Raw genomic sequence first — 18649 nt, forward strand, 5'->3', positions numbered from 1 at the left:
TGTTAATATGTCAGTCAAGCAATGTATCTTATTTTCACTAAGGAACATTGCTGGCTGCTCTATTTGAACATTTCCATATTACGAAGTGGAGTGATGTGAAATTCATGTAAAGGAGGCATGCTTATTCTGACAAAGTGCTTTTTTGTTTTGTTTTGGTTTGGTTTTTTTTGTTCCTCAGAACTTGGCTTTGACCTTCAAACCTATCTGCAAGGTCAGCATACTTCTTTGGGTGTTCAGGAGAGGGAGATTAGGATTTAATGTCAGGATAGTCTGCTAGGATTGGAGTATTTTTTGCATGCATTTATAAACAGTTTGGGAATTTGCCTTTAGAATTTGATGGGTCTTTGAAAAACTGTGATAAGAAAAGCTTTTCATTTGTCACCTTTGTCAAACATCTCTAATTTTACCATGTCTATAATCTTGATGTTTCACCCCAGTCAGCTTTAGCATATTTTACTCCCTCCTATTTGCTACAGTACTTTGTCAGCTGTATCCCACTGATTGTTTAAAAAAGTAGCAATCTTTTCTCCCTCTTATGTGTTCCTATGTGAGTAAAGAACAATCACTTTGTTGTCCTCTTATCTACTGCCACTGTTTTTTATTAATAGCCATTATGAGTACAGGAATCAAAAATTAAGAAATAATTCAGTATTTTAGACAAGAGGCTAGTTTTGTTTTGGTTTAGATTTTTTTGTAAAAATTTGTGCCTGACTTTAAGTGATTTCATGTGGAAATCATAGGCTTATAGAAGTATTTGGGTTGGAAGGAAGGTCATTTAGTACCATTCCCATGCAATGAGCAGGAACATCTTCAACTACATGACATTGCTTGGAGCTCTGTCCAATGTGATCTTGAATGTTTCCAGGGATGGGGCATCCACCATCTCTCTGGACAACATGTCTGTGTTTTACCAGCCTCATTGTAAAAAGTTTCTTCCTTACGTCTAATTTAAATCAACCCTCTGGGAGTTTAAAACCATTAATTCTTGTCCTATCAAACTGCTGTTCTGTTTCAGAAATGAACTTGCAGCTTCTGAAAGTTCCTCTTAAATAGGTTGGTTCAGCTCTTCAATACATCTCCCTTCCCCTTTATCAGTGTCCCTCTCTTGATCCTTTTTACTTTTCTGGCATATCTCTTGAGAACCTTTGGAAGGTAATTTTCTCGTTTATCACAATGAATTTTAAGACCTCTATCTGGGTATAGTTCTGTTAAAATTCCTAAAATTCTGTTAGTATTTTTTGAGCAAGTAACTATTCAAACATGTTAAATTACGGAAATCTGGTGTGAAAGAAAATGACCGTGTTTAAGAAATCTTATTTTTTGCTTTGCAGTTTTGGCTTAGGTTTTTTTTTCCCCTGTTCCCTGTCTGAATGGAAAATAATTTCAGGATGCCCTCCCACTGTCAAATACATGAAATAGTTTTAAGTAAGGCTAAAATTCCAGTTTTATGGTGGGTATTTTTCAGTGGTGGGTACAACTTGAGTAGTAATAATGCTAATGTAGTTAAAAGTCTTGTGCAGACTGTGTCCCAGAATTGGGAAGCTCTAACTGATGTTTCCATTTTCCTGTACTGAAAAGGCTGTAGTTGACCAAGAGAGGTAACACACAGAGTTATGACAAATACCTTCATATAAACACATCTTAGAGGGAGCTGGTGCTCTGTTGAATAAAAAAAGCAGTACAACTAAAGGCAGGCATATTTTTATTTAATATATTTTTTGAGTTAAAACAAGTATTGCTTATATTGCAAAAGCAGAAAGTAGAATTCTTTCAGACAGAACTAGCACCTGTTTTCACTATTATTTTGTTTCCTTTACACACATATTGTAGACTGATCCTGTGTTTTGTCCTTGTTCTTTAAGCTGTTGAGTGACATGGTTTTATCTTTTCTCATAGAATCTGTTTTATTGGAAATCCCTTGCAGTGTAGTGTGAATGAAATGGCTCCATCCTTGATTTTGGTTCATAGCTATATGAAGTACAGCTACTTTATCTAAAGTTTCAGAAAGAAAAATTTGCATTATGTGTACCAATGAATTTTTTGTTGTGCTCGTGGTATGCCATTATTACCTTTTTCTTACACCCTCCTGTAAAAATGCCTCTTGATTATAATTTTTTGTAATAGATTTAACAGATTTAACTCACTTACATGGTAGTGATCAAGGCTTAGTGTCATGTCAAACCCCTTTCAGAAGGTGGAGATGCTTGTTTGTGAGAAGTTGTTTACTTCATTTGCTCAGTGCATGAATATTATTTCAACATTTCTGTGAGTGTTGAGACATAAAAGATTCTTGGTTAATGGAATGGTGCTGCACAACATTGTGTCTAGGAAAAAAAGAAATTGGCTTTTTGGTTATAATGAAATCTCTGCAATACCTGATAACTGCTGATAGTTGCATTAGAAATAGGACAAATCAAGCTCCTTGATTAAAACATAGGAAACTCAAAATAGGTATGTAACAGTAGAATAAAAACAAGATGTAATGCCATACTGTGTGTGAAAAATGAAGACTCTCTATGAATAAAGACTGTTTACATGAGTCCATAAAACAGTCCAGTTTACCAAATGCTGTAATGTAACATCTTTTTCCAACATACCAAACATTTTATGTTCAGGCTCCTTCCCAGTCTTTTAGCAAATTTCAGACTAGTACTGCGGGAAATGAAAGTTGTGTATCAATATGCAGAATAAATAGCAGTTGATTTTATTGAGAGACTCATCCAGCCTCACATTTCTAAATTTAAAGGCATGTATCATACCTGTTTTCATTCTTGATTTGGTTCTCACTTAGGGAAATATTTAGGTAGAACATACTTTGCCAATGACCAATACAAAACAAAATCAGTGTGGTGAAAGAAAAGGTTAAAGGATTTAAGGTAATTATTCAAAATAAGGCAGTTAAAAAAAATAAAGAAGGTGTCTCTTTATCACTATTTTATAGTATATTTTACAGTAATAGAATACCGGGGAGTGGGCCTGGAACAGGTCCTACAGGAATAATTAAAATTACTTAAAAGGTTCTTTCAGAAGGTCATAAATGTAGAAGGCAGTAAGTGGTTACTGTGTTATTTGAGCTGTTAATAACTGCCTTTAGCAAGTGTAAGCCAGAATGTTTACAAATGTTTCTTGAACATAGATAATTTGGTTCTACCCTGTTTGTTACAGTTTGCAGGTGTTTTCACAGTTATGATTACATTTCTCTTGTTGTGTTGCTCCTCATCTCTAGCATTCACTGTGTAGCGATAGATTAGTAGCAGTTGGTGACTGTCCAGCAGACTTTCCTGTAACAATAATAAATGAAACCCACAGCAGGTGGCAGTTTGGGGCCGGAGGAGCTGGGTTTGGCAGAAGCTGAATGGTGCTGCTGATCCTTCAGGCTGATATGCAGAGTATACAGTGCAGCTAAAGTTTGGAGCCTTGAGCTTTTGTTGTGGATTTGTTTTGGTTGGTTGATTTTTTTGTATTTTTTATTTTTTTAACAAAATCTAGTTACCAAGGCAATTTAGGATTGAAAGTGAAAGGCAGATGAGTCTGTTTTTAAAAACCTTTGAATTGGGCTTCTTGGACAAATAGTTTATGGGTTTTTTCCTTGCATCATAAATAAAATTAAGATTAAAATGTAAAATACACTATAAAATATCATATGTTATTGAAAGTCTGATTGACTAAACAGAAAGCAGTTAGTTTTTAATCATCTTTGCTGTAACAAGACATCGATGCATAAATTGTACAGTCAATTATGTTTTTAAAATAGTTCTTTGTTCTTCAATAAGTGTAACTTGGGAAGTCAGAAAGAAGGGTTTGAAAAATCAACAAAATTAAGTACTCTTGTAGCAGACAAGTACTTCTCTTACTCTTTCCTTTTTGTGGATGCCCCTATAAATGAAATACCTTGCATAAGCATAAATGCAACCCAGATACAGGAAAGATTAAGTGCTACGTTACACATTCATTGAAATAACCAAATTACACTCAACACACAAAAAACCCCTTGAAATGAATAGAAGTACTTCAATGGATAGCAATAACTATTTATACATAGTCCTTCAGGCTGTAACCTGCATTGCTCTCCTGCTCTGTGGATGGAAAATGGTGCTGCTTTGGAGGGTAAATCCATGCTCCTTGCTGCCTTTTAAAACAGGAAGAGCAGAAGATTACACCTGCGATAAGCAGAAACCCTGCTGAGATGAATCCAGTATAAACTGCTCCTCCCGGCTCATGTTTACTACTCTCTGGAATGGTCTGGTCCAGGAAATTCAAAATAATTTCTCTCGTGTACCAGCACGTTGGTACTAATCCAAAGATTCCTGCGAGAATGAAGCAGATTCCTCCAGCAAAACAAGCGTTATTTTTGCTGTCCGTGTCCCCTCCCAGCCTTGTGCATTTCATTCCGACTGTAGTGATGCAGATCCCAAAGGCTGATAGGATACACGACAGTACCATGGTGGTCCGTGCAGCCTGGATGTAGACGGGGAGAGAGAGAATGGAGTATTTCAGGGTACAGCTGAACATCCCAGTGCTGTACCATGTGCAGTCCATCCAAAGTCCTTGCATCTGTGTTATAGCTGTTATGATATTGGAGCCAACGTCTGCATTTACCTTCCAGTTTGGGAGCAAGGTGGCTGCGATATCTCCAAAACTGCCAAACAAAGCCAGAATAAAAGCAAAGAACTGCAGGCTTGCTGATGCCATGATGCTTATCTTCTGTCACCTTTTGTCTGCCTTTTCTCTCCTGGAAATGAGTAACTGGGAGCTTCGTAGCCAAGCTGTGGCCGTCTGTGCAACAGGGAGGAAAGGGGGGGGAGGAGAAGTTCGAGGGGGAAAGGAAAAGAAATCAGCAAACAAAAAAAGCTTGCATTTAAAATTAGAGCTATCTGAATGAATATCTCAATATGACCCTGCAGCAGCTGAGCTGCTGTACACAAGGTACTTGAACAGAGATGATGGCAAATGGACAGTGCTTTAGAATTGCTTGTAAAAAGGAGCTGCTGCCCTTTCAGACATGATTGCAAGCCATCAAGCAAAACTTACTTTGCTGCAGTTGGTTTTGGTAATAGCATACAAATTGCAGGCTTACTAGGCAAATACACATTGTAAATGGAACACTAGAAACTTGCAGATTAGAAGTCATCATTGTGGTAGGAAAACACCCTGGTAGAAAATACATTGTACTCTTCATGTACCTTGTTTAAGTGTGTTGATAGCTGTAGTCTGTTGACTTTTTTATAACAATGGGCGCTGTTGTACTGTCTGTTATTTAAATTATGATTAAGGGTAACCCCTTATTTCTGTTTTTTAAATATTACCTGTTCATATTTTTAATAAGTGTTACAAAATACTTGGCTTTGGAAGAAGATAAAATGGAATTTAGTTTTTGCATTTTCACAATTAGTCACCTGACTTTTCTTAATCAATATTTTATTTCATTTTTATTTAAACCTACCAGGTTTTTATTTTCACTTATTTACATTCCTTGACTTAGAGCAGCAGTATTTAGGAAGTCATAAGAATGAATGTGATCTTATTCTGCTACTAAATTTTTTTTTTTTGTGGAAGTGCCATTTTCTGAATCAGTCACCTGTCTGAAATAATTTGTAAATTTGCCATTTGGCAAAACTGCCAGAAGTGGCAGTTTAAGAAAATTATTTAAAAAGCTCCTTGCTATTCTTTATAAAGAGTCTAGTTTTATTTGACAGATGAGAATGTTTTGGGCAGTATGATAACTGTGCAGCTGGGAAGACAGAATGTTGCTGTCGCCTCAGCTGGAGTGTTGGGATTGCAGATGCAGAGCAGTGGATTGAAACCTCTGAGAGGAGGATTAGAAAGTGGTACCCTGCTTTGCCTTTTGCACGGGGCTGTATAATTGGCAGGTTTTGTCTTTTATCAGTGGTAGACAAAGGGCAGGCTTTTGTCTTAGAAAGCATGATCCAGACTTTCAATCTAAATATGTACAATGATATTAAAATTGGTCTTCAGCATTAGAACTTTTTTGAAAAGCCATAATAATAAGGCATAATATTAAAATAAGGGGAATACAAAATATCTGTAGCATTGTACTCTTGTTTCAGTTCATTATGTATAAGACAAAAAGGTTTTGATCAATATGTATTCTGTCAGTTTTTAGTGGCATTTCTGAACTAATTTATGTATTTATCCTTTTTAAGTATAATACTGTTATTCTCTATTATAATATATATTATTATTTGCTCTATATAATTATATATTTATACTCTAATCTTTTTATATTGTATTTATTTCAGGTAATAGTTCAAGGAAGTGCTAACTCTGCCAGCATATATATATTAAAAATGCTTAAAGTTAAGGTGAAAATATTAGCAGCTACTCATTGTTAAAATCTAATTTCAAAGACCTGCCTATTTTGAAATCCCTTCAGTTTGTTCAGGCTGGGAAGAGATGTTCTGGCAAATACATATAATTTGCTGTACAGGCTCATGGGAAAGATGGCTTAACTTCCTTTTACAGAAGGAACTGACAGATCTGGGTAGCTGAAAACTCATTCAAAAACTCATTCATATTCTGAAAAAGATTATTAGTACTCTGAATCAGCCTTTTTCATTGCTTCCTTTTTAAAAATCAGTATATAACAACACGCAAGCATAAACAAAAAACACTGCAAATGGTAGCCACACATTACATTTAATGGGGTGAACCAAGTTAAACATGATAAATTCAAGTATAAGCACTACAGTTGTAATTAAAAATACAGTTATGTTTCATTTCTATTTGTGTAAGACTTACTGCTGGTTGTGAGGTCTAAGTTTCTTCACTGTAGATGTCCTGGTAAATGCAGTTTCTCTTGAATGCAACTATCCCTTCTCATATGAAACTGCATTGGCATGTATTAACAAAATTTCTTGGAATGTTGTTTTTTTTTCTGTTCTCCACAGCAAGTGCATTACTGCTGTTTGTTCTCTCTCTTAGTTCCATCCACCCGAGAATAAAGGAGTACTTTGTTTAATGAGTTTTGTTTGAAAAACACTCAGTAAGGGAAAGCAAAGAGATTATGGAATAAAACAGACGGCAGCCCTTAGTCCTAAATACAGAATGATATGCAGGTTCCATGGTGGAAAATGTGAGCAGTGATTAAATGGAGTAAAATCTTGAGAATCAAAAAACTGTAGCCTTACAGACTAGGGGAAGAATCATTTAAGTTGCACTGAAAGCCAGAGAGTTTTCTTGTTTGTCAGTTGTTGTTTTTTTTTTCATCACAGATAATCTTATTAAGAGTTTAAATTTCCTAGAAAAGAACTGTGCAATTTATTTTAATTTGTAATTGGAACAGCAGGACACTTCTATTTAACTGTGGGCTTTGCTTATCTGTTCCTAATAGCTTTAGCCTTCCATAGGTTATCCTCTAACTTGTTACCTTTGTATAAGGCTGTATAAAAGAATAAGGGAATAAAGCTGCTGGTAAGGCTTCCATGGTAAATGCAGCACATCAGAGAAGTGGCCTTAACAAGTTGGTGTGAGAAATCAAGATGCTGGGAGAAAGGTCTTGCTCATTTGCAGCGGTGATATACTCACTATACTCAGAATATACAGATATGTTCTGTACCCGGCTTTGGGCGTCTTGTGATTCTGTTTGTGAGCCTGGTGTGAATGGAGTTACTGCTGAACTCTTCTTGCACAGAAATAATTTTTACACTCTATTAGTGTAGAGGGGTAGTTGTTTTCTGCTGGAAGTGAGCCAAAAGTAAACTCTCATCAAAACAAGACTGCACTACAAGTTGCACATATGTGGTGTTAGACCTCACATCTGTTTGTAGTAGCCAGATAAAACAGTAGTGAATACTCAGATTATGAAAGTGCTAGCTTAGAACTATCTCAGTATGATCTCAAGCAGTCTGTTTTAACGAAATTGTAATATATTCTCCTTCGGTTTTAGTTCCCTATGAGCAAATTACCTCTTGAGGAAAGGTTATGTGGGTTTGCTTTTAATACAACCCTGTTGCAAGGTACATGCATTTCCCATTATGAGACCTTTGTTGTCAACAATTAGTGAAAATTGTCTCATTTAAGCTTATTCTGATTTAGTGTGTTGATTTCATTAGCAAGGCAGCAGACTTGTGTGAATTAAATTGTACTCTGTTGTGTGTTCCCTACCAGAACATAAACCTTCATTGTACAGTTATACTAAAACAGTAAGGGGTGAATAATTGCTGTACTATTGACAATTTGGGATGTATCAGTTGAATGATTTTTGTATTCATTATTTTGTAAGACTTGAGTGTTATTTTGTAAATATTTCTAAAATACTTGGTTGGGTGAAAAGCATTACTAGTAAAATTATCAAATCAACATGTATATTTTAAGTGCTCTTATGTACTCTATTGGCTTTCATAATTCTACTCTTTATTTGATGCATATTAAAAGCTATGGGAAAAATAGCATGTATGATTTTAAAGGAGTGGCCATTTACAAATGAAAAGCTTTCCCCTGTATCTGTTGCTATAGTAACCAAGCAGCTTTCCTGGGGTCCAAAGAAAACATTGTCTATAATGGAACTGAGAAGTGCTGTGTTTTGTTCCAGAAGCAGAAATTATTGCCTACTGGCCTTGAGATGGCAAATTGAGCTGTTTGGCTCTGAAGCTGTACACTGTATCTGGATTATGTGCTTCTTTCCTTCAGAAATTTTTGTTCAAGATGTGGCTCTAACTCCCAAAGAGCCCTCATTTCTCACTTACAAGCATTTCTGCAGAATTGAGGTGACTAGGTAATGCCACATGGTTGTTTTCTTACCCCTAATTTTGTGGGGGTAATACCTTGTTAAATTTCCTGGCCAAAATGTAGATAAATATATGAATGTGCCCTTAGTATTTCTGTTCAAGGAGCTGATTGGACATGTGAACTATGTATTTGCTCTGTTCAAAAAGATTTTCTTCTACTCAATGTGAACACAAGGTTTTTTCTATATCCCTGTGATCTTCCTGATAGGAGCAACCCATGGTAAAGGCAGATGCTCTGAACACTTGAGAAATTAAAAATCTGCTTTGGGAAAAAAATTTGTGTGTTTCACTGCACATTCCATATGCCAAGTTTTTTTGTCACCTAATTTTTAAATAAGTTCTTGTGCTTCACATTTCCGTAATTTAAAGCATTTTTTCTGTTGTATTTTTAACTCTAGCCTTCAGAGAAGGTGAACAACTAAAGAAAAATACTCCAGTAGTATATACTTGGGATCAGCAGTGCTAACACTGGCAACTTCCTGAGGGTTTTTTCTTCATCAGCACCATTAATTGGTAATTTCTTTCCTTTCTCTAGCCAGTACTTTTGCTCAGCTTTGTAAGTTCTGTCTACATGAAAAACTGATGTTGTTTGGATTTTACAATTCCTTTGAAATTTGTGTTGTAGAAGCATTTGTACTGGATAGATGTACTTAACAGCTGAGCTGTTCCCACAGAAAGAACGAAATGGATGGATGGTACCTTTGTGTAAGATTATGCCCACATCAGAGGTTGCTATGAGCAGTTTTGGTTGAAGCAGGAGGAGGAACACTTTCTTTTTGAAGTACTCTTGTGCTCTGGGTTATCTCAACAATTGCTATGCTGAGACTGTGGTTCAAGCAACAGCTGTTCTTTGGTCTGATTGTGTCTCTCTTTTCTGTCAGAACTAGCACATGTGATGATAAATTCATGTTCTGTGAGTGCCAGTATTGACTGTCAGATCTTTTTTAAAAATTCAGTGATTGCCTATCATTTTAGCAGACTTTTTAATAGGAGACTGAATTTTTTTTAAAATCTGGCACTTAAAAATTTGTACAGTACTTGTACACATTTTAGAAATTTTCAGTGTGCTCCTGCACAAAAATTTTTCCTTTTTATTGTTGTTAATAATCTAGTTTGGAAGATGTTCTGCATTATTCATTGTTGTGCAGAACTGGAGTTTTATTCCAGCTTCTAATTTTTAGTACAGAAGTCTGACTTCAGAAAGTTTCTATATACTACAGTGTCTCTATAATTGCATGACTTACATATATTTACACACATACATATAAAAAACATAAAGTGTGTACATATTATTTAATTTTGTTCTCAGACACAGGGCAAGTGACTATTCTGTGAACCAGTCTGATTTGCGAACTACAAAAGAATATGTACAAGCTTATCTTTGTGGAATTGTTCAAACATAATTTTGGATGAACTGTGATAGGCAGTGTAAATACAGAGTTCTGTGGTCACTTAAAATGAGTGCACTTATTTCTACCTACCATTCCTTTAAATAGACTAGAAATCTTAGTACATTGAAAGTCAATTCCTTAGCTTGCATTTTAGAAAAGCCCTGGAGCAACAGAAAACATATAGGGAATGGGTTTGGTTTCTAATTATAATACCAATTTTCTCCAGCTGCCCTTCAGCCTGGATATCAAATATTATCTAATTTGTGTATTATGTCAGAATTATCTTGTGGAAGGATCTGAAGTGCTAATTACTTTACAGATTACATGAAAGTTGCTCTAAATGGACGAAGTGCCATGGGGGTAAAAAGTACTAAGTACTGATGGCATGTGAACTAATTGGAAATATGTAGATAACTAAGACTAAAATTCTGTAGGGTCTTGAAAGCCAAGGCAAATGTTTCTATTCCATATCATGCCATTAGTCACTGCACAGCTGGCTTACCTGCTGCAAGAATGCCTTCCTATATTGTGCGTGTTTGCTGATGTCTAGCCAGGTAACTTAGAAGTAATGTGTCTCAGAAGAAGATGTCTACTTAAATTTATCTTTCTTTCCCATATAGGTGGATGTGTCTGTGGTGCATTTCACTCCATTGGTGCAACCAAAGATACAGCAGCCATTTGAGCTGGTAGAAAAGGTGGTTCAAAGTGTTTTTCAGTTTAGAAGAAAATACTGCTTCCGTGGAATTGAGTAAGTATTTTTAATGAAAACTTCCCAGGTAATGTTTTTGTAAACGCATCAGCTACTAAATCAGCTATGCAATTGATTTTATTCTTCCAATTTTAAATTTTGTCATCATAGTTCATCAGATCTTTCTATTTCAGAATGGTTTCTGGACACAAAAGTATGAGATTATTATCTAAAGTAATTATGTAATAATTACTTGGGCATTTCTTTTAGTGCAGTTGAAGTTGTTAAAAATCACTAGGATTAAGTGGTCATCTTCTCAGTAGATTGTCTGTCTCAGAAATGAAAAAACCCCAACCCAACCACTAAAACTACAGAATGATTGAGTTAAAAAATGAAAGTATCAAAATCCAGAACCAAAGATGGCAGTGTGAGGAGAACATCATCTGTAGGAAATTTTATTTATTAGGGGATAATGTCAAAAGGTCAATTTTTGTTTCTGTGCTTGCCCTTTTATGGAGTTCCTGCTGGCTTTTTAAAAATCCCAGTATCTTACTGAGGGAATTTATTAGGTTATCTGATTTGAGGAAGCTGCAGTCTTTTTGCCAAGGATCCTGTTTAAACTCCAGCTCTGCCGTGTGTCAGACTCACTATGGGCAACCCCCAGCATTCAGCACTGTAGAACGTGTGACAGAGATGCTGTTATGACTAGAGGCATCTCCTGCAGCCTGGGCTTCCTGAGTGTTATTGGGCATAGTTTTGGCCCTGATGCAGTCTAGAATTAGGGTGGATACTACCCTACTGTACTACAAGCCTTCTATGTCATTGTTTTAAAGGTGAACAAAGAATTTTGCATCTAGTTTTGGGTTGTTGGGTTCTCTTTCCTTGAGGCCGTAAATGCCATTGATATGTGGGGTGCAGGCATTGGATCTAAAATGAATACAGATTTCTTTGTGTTAAAGTTTGAGTATGCATTTCAAAATGTTTAGAAAATTAGGTGTCCAAACTCTAGACTCGTTTGTTTTTGACTTACAGGGTCGTGGTGGTGGCTTTCTTTCTTTTTTTTTCTTTTTTTCTACTGTGAAGGAATGGTTTCTCTTGACAATGTAAACAAAAGGCACATGCAATCAGCATATCTATGTTATGTACAATATTGTTACCAAAGTTTAAAAAAAACCCTCCCAGCTTCTGTGTAATCTCAAATTGCTAATAACTGCTTTACATTCTTTTGAGGCAAGGAGGGAGAAACTGAACTTTTGCACGTCACGTATTCCCCTAGCAGCTTATCATACCTTAGCCCTAGTGTGCAGCTAAGAAACACAATCCTCTTATTCTTTAGCTGACCTGAAAAAACCAACAAATTTTGGTGTATAAAAAGCTGTTAAGTTCATTATAAGGCTTTCTATCACACAGACTGTATAAAAACAAGGCAATAGAATCACTTCATATTTGTGGATAGATTCTGGGCTTTGAGATGTGAAATATGAGTGCACTATGAAGTCCATATTGTAGTTTGAGTTGTGGTTCATGACATTTATATGATGGTTCATAGTCTGTAAAAAAAAGACTAGGTACACTTTGCTCCAGGTATGTTTTTTAACGACAGAATCAAAGAAAAGAGGGATATTGAAAAATTGACCCATTGCTGACCTAGATGCTGAACTAATGGGAACATTTTGACAAAGGTCTGAAGTAAATATACTACAAACAGGTTTCCCAGAAGTTTCATTTTTCACCTCTAATTTTAAACCCCTTCTTAACTTCGTGTTCTATGTACTTACCAGGAACCAACTATCATTTCTTGTACAAAGCCTTTCGAGTAGTTTGTCCAGCCAACGTGCCAAACACATCTGGGGAGGGAAAGGGGGGATGTGCTACTGGATTAGATGCACAATATTTTTAGGTATTATGTGTATAACACAGATAGAACTTGAAAATTGAGAAATGACCATGTGTCATGTGCAGATTTTTCACCTTTCTGGCCTATTTTAGACTGAGAACTACTGCTAATAAGAGTGGTCATTTCAATAATTCACATTATGTAGTATGATTTTTCTGTGTGACATTAAAAATCACTTACCTAATACTCTTCATTCAAATCTGGGGAACTTCTGAGAGAAAGGTGCTAATGCATCTAGCCCTAGAATAAATGTACTGATATGCCTATCTGTTAACAATGACAAAGCTGAAAACAAAATCTAGGACTGCTGCCACATTCTCCCACATTCTAAATAATAAGAAGTGAATGACAAGTAAATGCTCCTTTCCTCTTTCTTGGCTTTTTTTTTCTCATATTACAATTGGGGTATTAATGACAAGTGATAACTGCCTTTTCTATTCGAATGAAACAGTCTGAAAAAAAGTCATATTTGTTTGAATCTGATCTGTTTTGTGCAGTTTAATCTGTTGTTGCTTTCTAAATACGAGGCTAATTCTAAGAAGGCTTTGTGCTTGTATCCATACCAAAAGCTCTTTTTAATGTTAACAAACATGCATGTATTTAGTCTATAAGGTATGTATATGCTTTCCTATGGTGTCATAATTTGCATTTTAAGAAAAAGGACCTTTATTATGTTTCCATTGCTCACATTATGAGGTATGTTAAGAGTGCCAGAGCTAAAATAGTGACATAATTAATATAGGTTTATTGTTAAATTCCACATTACTTTTAAGTGAAATGTAATTGTCTGTCTGAAGTGCTGGAACTTTTCTTCACCCCCATATCTTTTAGGACCTTGTTTCCTGAAAATGGGCGCTTGAAAAGAACAGAACAGCTGATGATGACGGCAGATGTTGATCCAACTCTGCGTCCTTTTCAGCTCTCTATGTCACAGTTTAGAAACTTGTGCAATGCATACAGGAAAATGTGTGATGAAGACCCAAGCCTTTTTGTGTTCAACTACAGAGAAGAACTACGGCAAAAGAAGAAGACAAGAAGTTTACTTGGAAGTACTGGTCAACCTGAACAGACTGAAGAGGAAAATCATCTGTAACAGCACAAGTCTGATTTTTTTTATTAGTTTTAACTCCTTGATCTACAGGTGTTGACTCAGTAAAAGAAGGTCTAGGTGGTCCTACATCTATGAAAGACCTACTTTTGAGAAAGTGGTAGAGGGAGAGGGTATCTCTCTATTCCATTCAGCAGCAGACAAAAGGGAAAAGGCAATCCAGGTTCTTTTTACTTCAGGAGAAGGGCTAGAACACATACGAAGAAACAAGGTACGTTGTGAGAAAGGTAATTAAGTTGCAATACTTCTGATATAACTGAATTTTATATGAATGAAAGTGCTTTACTGAAATTGAAGAAAAATACTTTTCAGACATCACCACATAAGATGGTGTTTGGGTTTTTGTGCTTTTTTTATCCTGGAACATCCTCCTGTGCAGAGTAATTTAAAAACCAGAAGCCAAGACTCTTATAAATACACTCAAGTGACTGGCTTACGGGAGGATAAAGTGCACCAATTGCCTCAAGGTCTGCTAATACTCTTCTCATTTATGCAGAAGCAAAGAATTTGGGATTTAAAGCTCCAACTACAGAAAAGCAGCACAATAAAAAGTAGAAAACATGGCTAATACTTATTTGTCTTTTACTGTACAGGCTCATAGAGAAAATAAAAAATACAGTCAAATAAAAGATTACAGGCCAAGCTTTGTTTTTGTATTTACACATATGTATAAAGTATAAACAGCATTGAAACATACAAAAATGAAACTTCTGCACTGTTGTGCACTAAAACATTAAAATAACTTAATTGTGCTTTAAATAAAGCAAACATGAAAACCAAAGAAATAAAATGCCCAAGGTACTGAAAATCTCAGTTTGCAATGCTACTTTCCATTGTAAACCCCTCTGCCACTCACTAGCACCTTTTCCACATTACTTAAAATATTAATGAGGCCATCTCCAAGAAACATTACACTGTCTTAATAAATGCTTGAAAGGTATGAAGTAATTTACAAACCTGGGCCAACTTAATCTATTTTTGATCCACAATAAATTAAAATAACTTAAGAATCCTTTACAGCTGTTTTTGAGCAAAAATGTATTAGTGCACAAAATCAGATAGTAGTTTTCCTGCAGCTTCCATGAATTTACTAATTTTAAAGCAAAATGTTTGTTGAATTTTATGTGAACTTCAAATGAATGTTTTAATATTCAGCTAGGATTTTCCATGCCTCTCCACAGCTTCATAAAAACAGTCCTCATTAACTACAGATGTTAAACTCTGGACACTAAATTCTCTCTCTAAGATAGAGTTCAGATCCAGGTTTGCAGCATCCGAGTGACTGTCAAGGGATTGGTGACGTTCTTGCATTGCCATTAGAGTTCCTCTGCTACGCTTTGTGCTGTTTACTTTTCTCTTCACTGGGCAGAAATGGCCCCGCACGAGCTTTGGATGCTCTGCTATCTGAAAGCCATCTTCAGCCTCATTTTCAGCAGCCTGATCCTGTTCAGTGTCAGCACTGGGTTCCTCTGAAATCTTCAGCCGCTGGAACTGTATTTCAATGTCTTTTGTAGGGCTGCCTTTCTTTAGGCTCCGATAGTCCTCATCATCATCATCATCATCACTGAGAATGTCAGATTCTTTGACAAGAACATTAGAAAAGTCAGATGCAGTGCTCTCTGCATGTTTATCAGGAGATGAATTTTTGGGCTCCTGGATGCTCTCAGAAGTGTGGCAGCTGCTGCTCTGAGTGCTGCTGCTTAGGCTGCACTCATCAGAGTCCTGGAAGGTGCCTTTTCCCTGGTCACCGTTCCACTCGCTGCTGGATGACTTCTTCAGTAACTTCAAGGATCTTGTGGAAGCTGTGCAGAGTAAAAATGCAGGTTTATTTTTTTTTCAGTAAAAAAATTGGTTACACCTTTTAACTTAATATCCTACCTAACGATTATGATGGACATAGTCATTCCAAGTCAGATGTGTCAGCACTCTGATACTGACAGTGTGCTCCCCATGTCACAGTTTTCATTACACCTATCCTAGGGCTCTGTGCTTTCCTTCATGTATAATATATATCAAAGCCTCCAGTGTATGACTACATACACTTCCGCAGAAAGAAAGATTGACTTGGGTCTTTCAAACACTGAAGGGCCCAGGTGTAGGCAACAGCTGAACCCTTCCAGACCCTCTGATGAAAAAGGGGATTTTACAGAGGACTGATCTAATAGAGAACTTGAAATACTAGTAACTACTCATTTAAGTAAAATGTCTGAAGCCTGTACTTAAATTACAGTATCAGCTGGGATGCAGATCTAGTGCATTGAAAGAACCAAGACCCCCTGCCTTTTCCCTGCTGTTCTAGCTACACATGTTATAAGGGCTGAGTAACCAAAGGGAACCCAAAGGAAAGAATGCTAATATTGTATGGCAAAGGGTGTGTATTCCTTCCCATCAAAATTAATTTGGGCCTTATTAAGTCTTCTCAAGACAGCTAATGCCACACTGCAGTGTGGGGAAGTCTGTTTGTCTCCTTTAGCCCTTGTCACATACTGAGTGTAGAGAAACTACTCCTGCTCCAGTCCAAAAAAATGAAGAAATGGGATTTGGGGGTTTGACACATGATGCTCTGTGATCATGGTAATAATTGTGAATGCCCTACCAGCATCAGAGTCTGGATGCTTTAGTTTTCACTTGAGCAGGTGTTTCTTACCCAGTTTGGCTGTTGCAGGTACACGATTCTTAAGTGGGATGAGGCGATCTTTACATTTTTTCTCCAGTGGTAGCTCGCATTTTATGTGACGTCTGAAATTCTCCCGCAGAATAGAACGGATGACCTTCACAATGTTAGTCTTGTTCTCAGAATCACTGCAAGTTTAAGAAAACACAAAACTTCATTTTCCCGCTAAAGTGAGAAACTGGGATAAAATGTTCCCACTTTCTGCTGATGGGCTTTAGTGCAGTGGTTTTTTTAAAAAGCTTGCTTTAGTAGTGGGTTTACAGCTATCATAAAATCATAGGATGTCCTGGGTGGGCAGAAGCATTAAAGATCAGTAAGTTCCAACCCCTGTGCCATGGGCAGGGACATCTTAACCATTCTAGACATTTCACACGCCTTGTGTTTTGAGATCTTAGTTGCTTCCTCTTGGAAAATTACTTGAAAGGTAACTTCTGTATGAGGGAATCACCACCTTAAGTAGTCTTTATGAGAAAGTAATCTCTGTTAACCAGCTGAGAGTGATAAAATCAGTTACTTTGCCCATACTGGAGCTTATGTTCATATATCAGCAGATTTCTGACATTGGGTCAGTACACTTAATTCACCCTTTTGAATTTGTTATATTTTATGCAGTTAAAGCCTGGCATAGTGCCTAGCTTCAAATAAAGAGTGCCACTTTGAAACCGCTGATGTAAAGGTCACATGGGAGAAAATATTTTCTTTTTATTTTAAATTCCATTAATGTGATTTGTAAAATACAACCTCCATGTAAAGCTTACCTGCTGCACAACTGAAAAATTGTTTCTGGCCTGCCTTCTAGTTCTGACTTGGTGTGAATCAGTTCCCAGATACAGCTGTTCTCTGTTCCTGTGCATGGAAGGAGACATGACGTTTGCATACACTCCACAAAACCTTTGGCATTAGAAAGACCAGGGTAAGCTCCTCCACTCTCCAGAAGGCAGTGTTAACTCAGCCACGTGTGGAGCTACAGAAGATCTCACCCAAGGTGGAACCCAAGAGAAAGCTTGGGAGAAGCCAAGGAACCCAAGAGAGCTCCCCTGAGCTCTCTTGCTGTGGCAGCCCAGCACTGCCTTTGATAACTTCTCTCTTTGAGAATTGCTTTCCCCCATTCCTGCTGCTTCTCTGTGTTTTCCAGCCTTAACAGGCCTTCACCCAGGTGTGGTCTAAAGACCTTGAGACACTTTACAGAACATACAGAAGTAGATAGGACTATAAAGATCAGCTTGAAAGTAAATCCACAGCCTTCTACTACCACAAATTACAGTCACCTTTCTGCTGTTTGAAAAAACATGAGGATCAGCACACACACAGCACCAGTGTGTCATCAGGATGTCAACTACAGTAAACTACCTGCCTTTTATTGGGAATTTCCATTCTGTCATTTCTTCACATCATTTTACATCTCCTTTAATGCACAAAGTTAGCATACCAAATGAAGAAAATCTGTAAGTGTATCAAGCCTGAGTACCTGAGTATCTGTAAATGTGCCCTCTGAGTGCAGAGACAGCGGTGGATAGATAATACTTTCTCTACACCTGCTTGTTTCCAGAGGCTCAGAAAGACATCTGGAAGAAGCAGTATAACAAAATTCCAGAAAAGCATTCAGTCCTAAAGTATTTACTGCAAGAGAGTTACCTGCTGTGTTCCCCAGTCGGACTTGAAGAGCAGATAAAGGAATCAGCCAACGAAATTTAAATGGATCCAAGTCACCATAATTATGTGCAGCACGAACATTAGTAGGCTGTAAAAAGAAAACAAAGGATATTTCTAAGAAGTAGAAGGAGTGGTGGTGTTTTGTACTACTCTTAAAAGATCTGCCTTTAAAGAAAAACTAAATTGATTAAACTTTCCTTCACTACCTTAAAATGAACTTGTAAATGTAGTTGAAATGGAGATAGACACAACCTTTGGAATTCATAATTGCTTCAACTTTTAAAAGCCATTTGATTTTAACTGATAAAAATAAAACTTTGCCTATAAGTACTACCAGGGAAGAACTTTCCTGTGAAAGAACATACAGACTGTTGATTAGCAGAATACATTAATCATGTAGCTGCTGCTGCTACTTTTAGAGCTCCTCCATCTGTTGCAATGAGCATGGTGCAGTATATCACCACTGGTACTTGGAACATACAATTCACTAC

At 36.8% G+C, this 18649-nt stretch overlaps 3 protein-coding genes across 9 annotated transcripts in view; 1 reads left to right on the forward strand and 2 right to left on the reverse strand.

Annotated features, from left to right (window-relative positions):
* Positions 1-14401, forward strand: part of TFB1M (transcription factor B1, mitochondrial) — a 27695-nt gene extending 13294 nt beyond the window's left edge. For all 7 annotated transcript variants that reach the window (XM_018919966.3, XM_018919968.3, XM_050972856.1 and 4 more), the window contains exons 7-8: positions 10759-10886; positions 13555-14401. In XM_018919966.3, the coding sequence (XP_018775511.1) occupies positions 10759-10886; positions 13555-13816 (390 nt within the window). In that variant the 3' untranslated portion in view covers positions 13817-14401. The remainder of the gene's footprint in view (positions 1-10758; positions 10887-13554) is intronic.
* CLDN20 (claudin 20) lies at positions 4-9124 on the reverse strand. The gene has a single exon (XM_050972857.1). It carries the CDS (start codon positions 4690-4692, stop codon positions 4033-4035), a length of 660 nt encoding a protein of 219 aa, XP_050828814.1. The 5' UTR covers positions 4693-9124; the 3' UTR covers positions 4-4032.
* The window catches only part of TIAM2 (TIAM Rac1 associated GEF 2), an 88432-nt gene continuing 84177 nt past the window's right edge, over positions 14395-18649 (reverse strand). Inside the window, 4 exon segments of the mRNA XM_050972855.1 lie at positions 14395-15633; positions 16479-16633; positions 17264-17351; positions 18141-18246. Of these exon segments, the coding sequence (XP_050828812.1) occupies positions 14987-15633; positions 16479-16633; positions 17264-17351; positions 18141-18246 (996 nt within the window). The 3' untranslated portion in view covers positions 14395-14986.

This window comes from Serinus canaria, chromosome 3 (assembly GCF_022539315.1).
Source record: "Serinus canaria isolate serCan28SL12 chromosome 3, serCan2020, whole genome shotgun sequence".
Classification (NCBI taxonomy): domain Eukaryota; kingdom Metazoa; phylum Chordata; class Aves; order Passeriformes; family Fringillidae; genus Serinus; species Serinus canaria.

What these genes read in the sequence shown, in the direction of transcription:
- CLDN20 (XM_050972857.1), bottom strand. Translation starts at nt 4,692, where the DNA reads ATGGCATCAGCAAGCCTGCAGTTCTTTGCTTTTATTCTGGCTTTGTTT.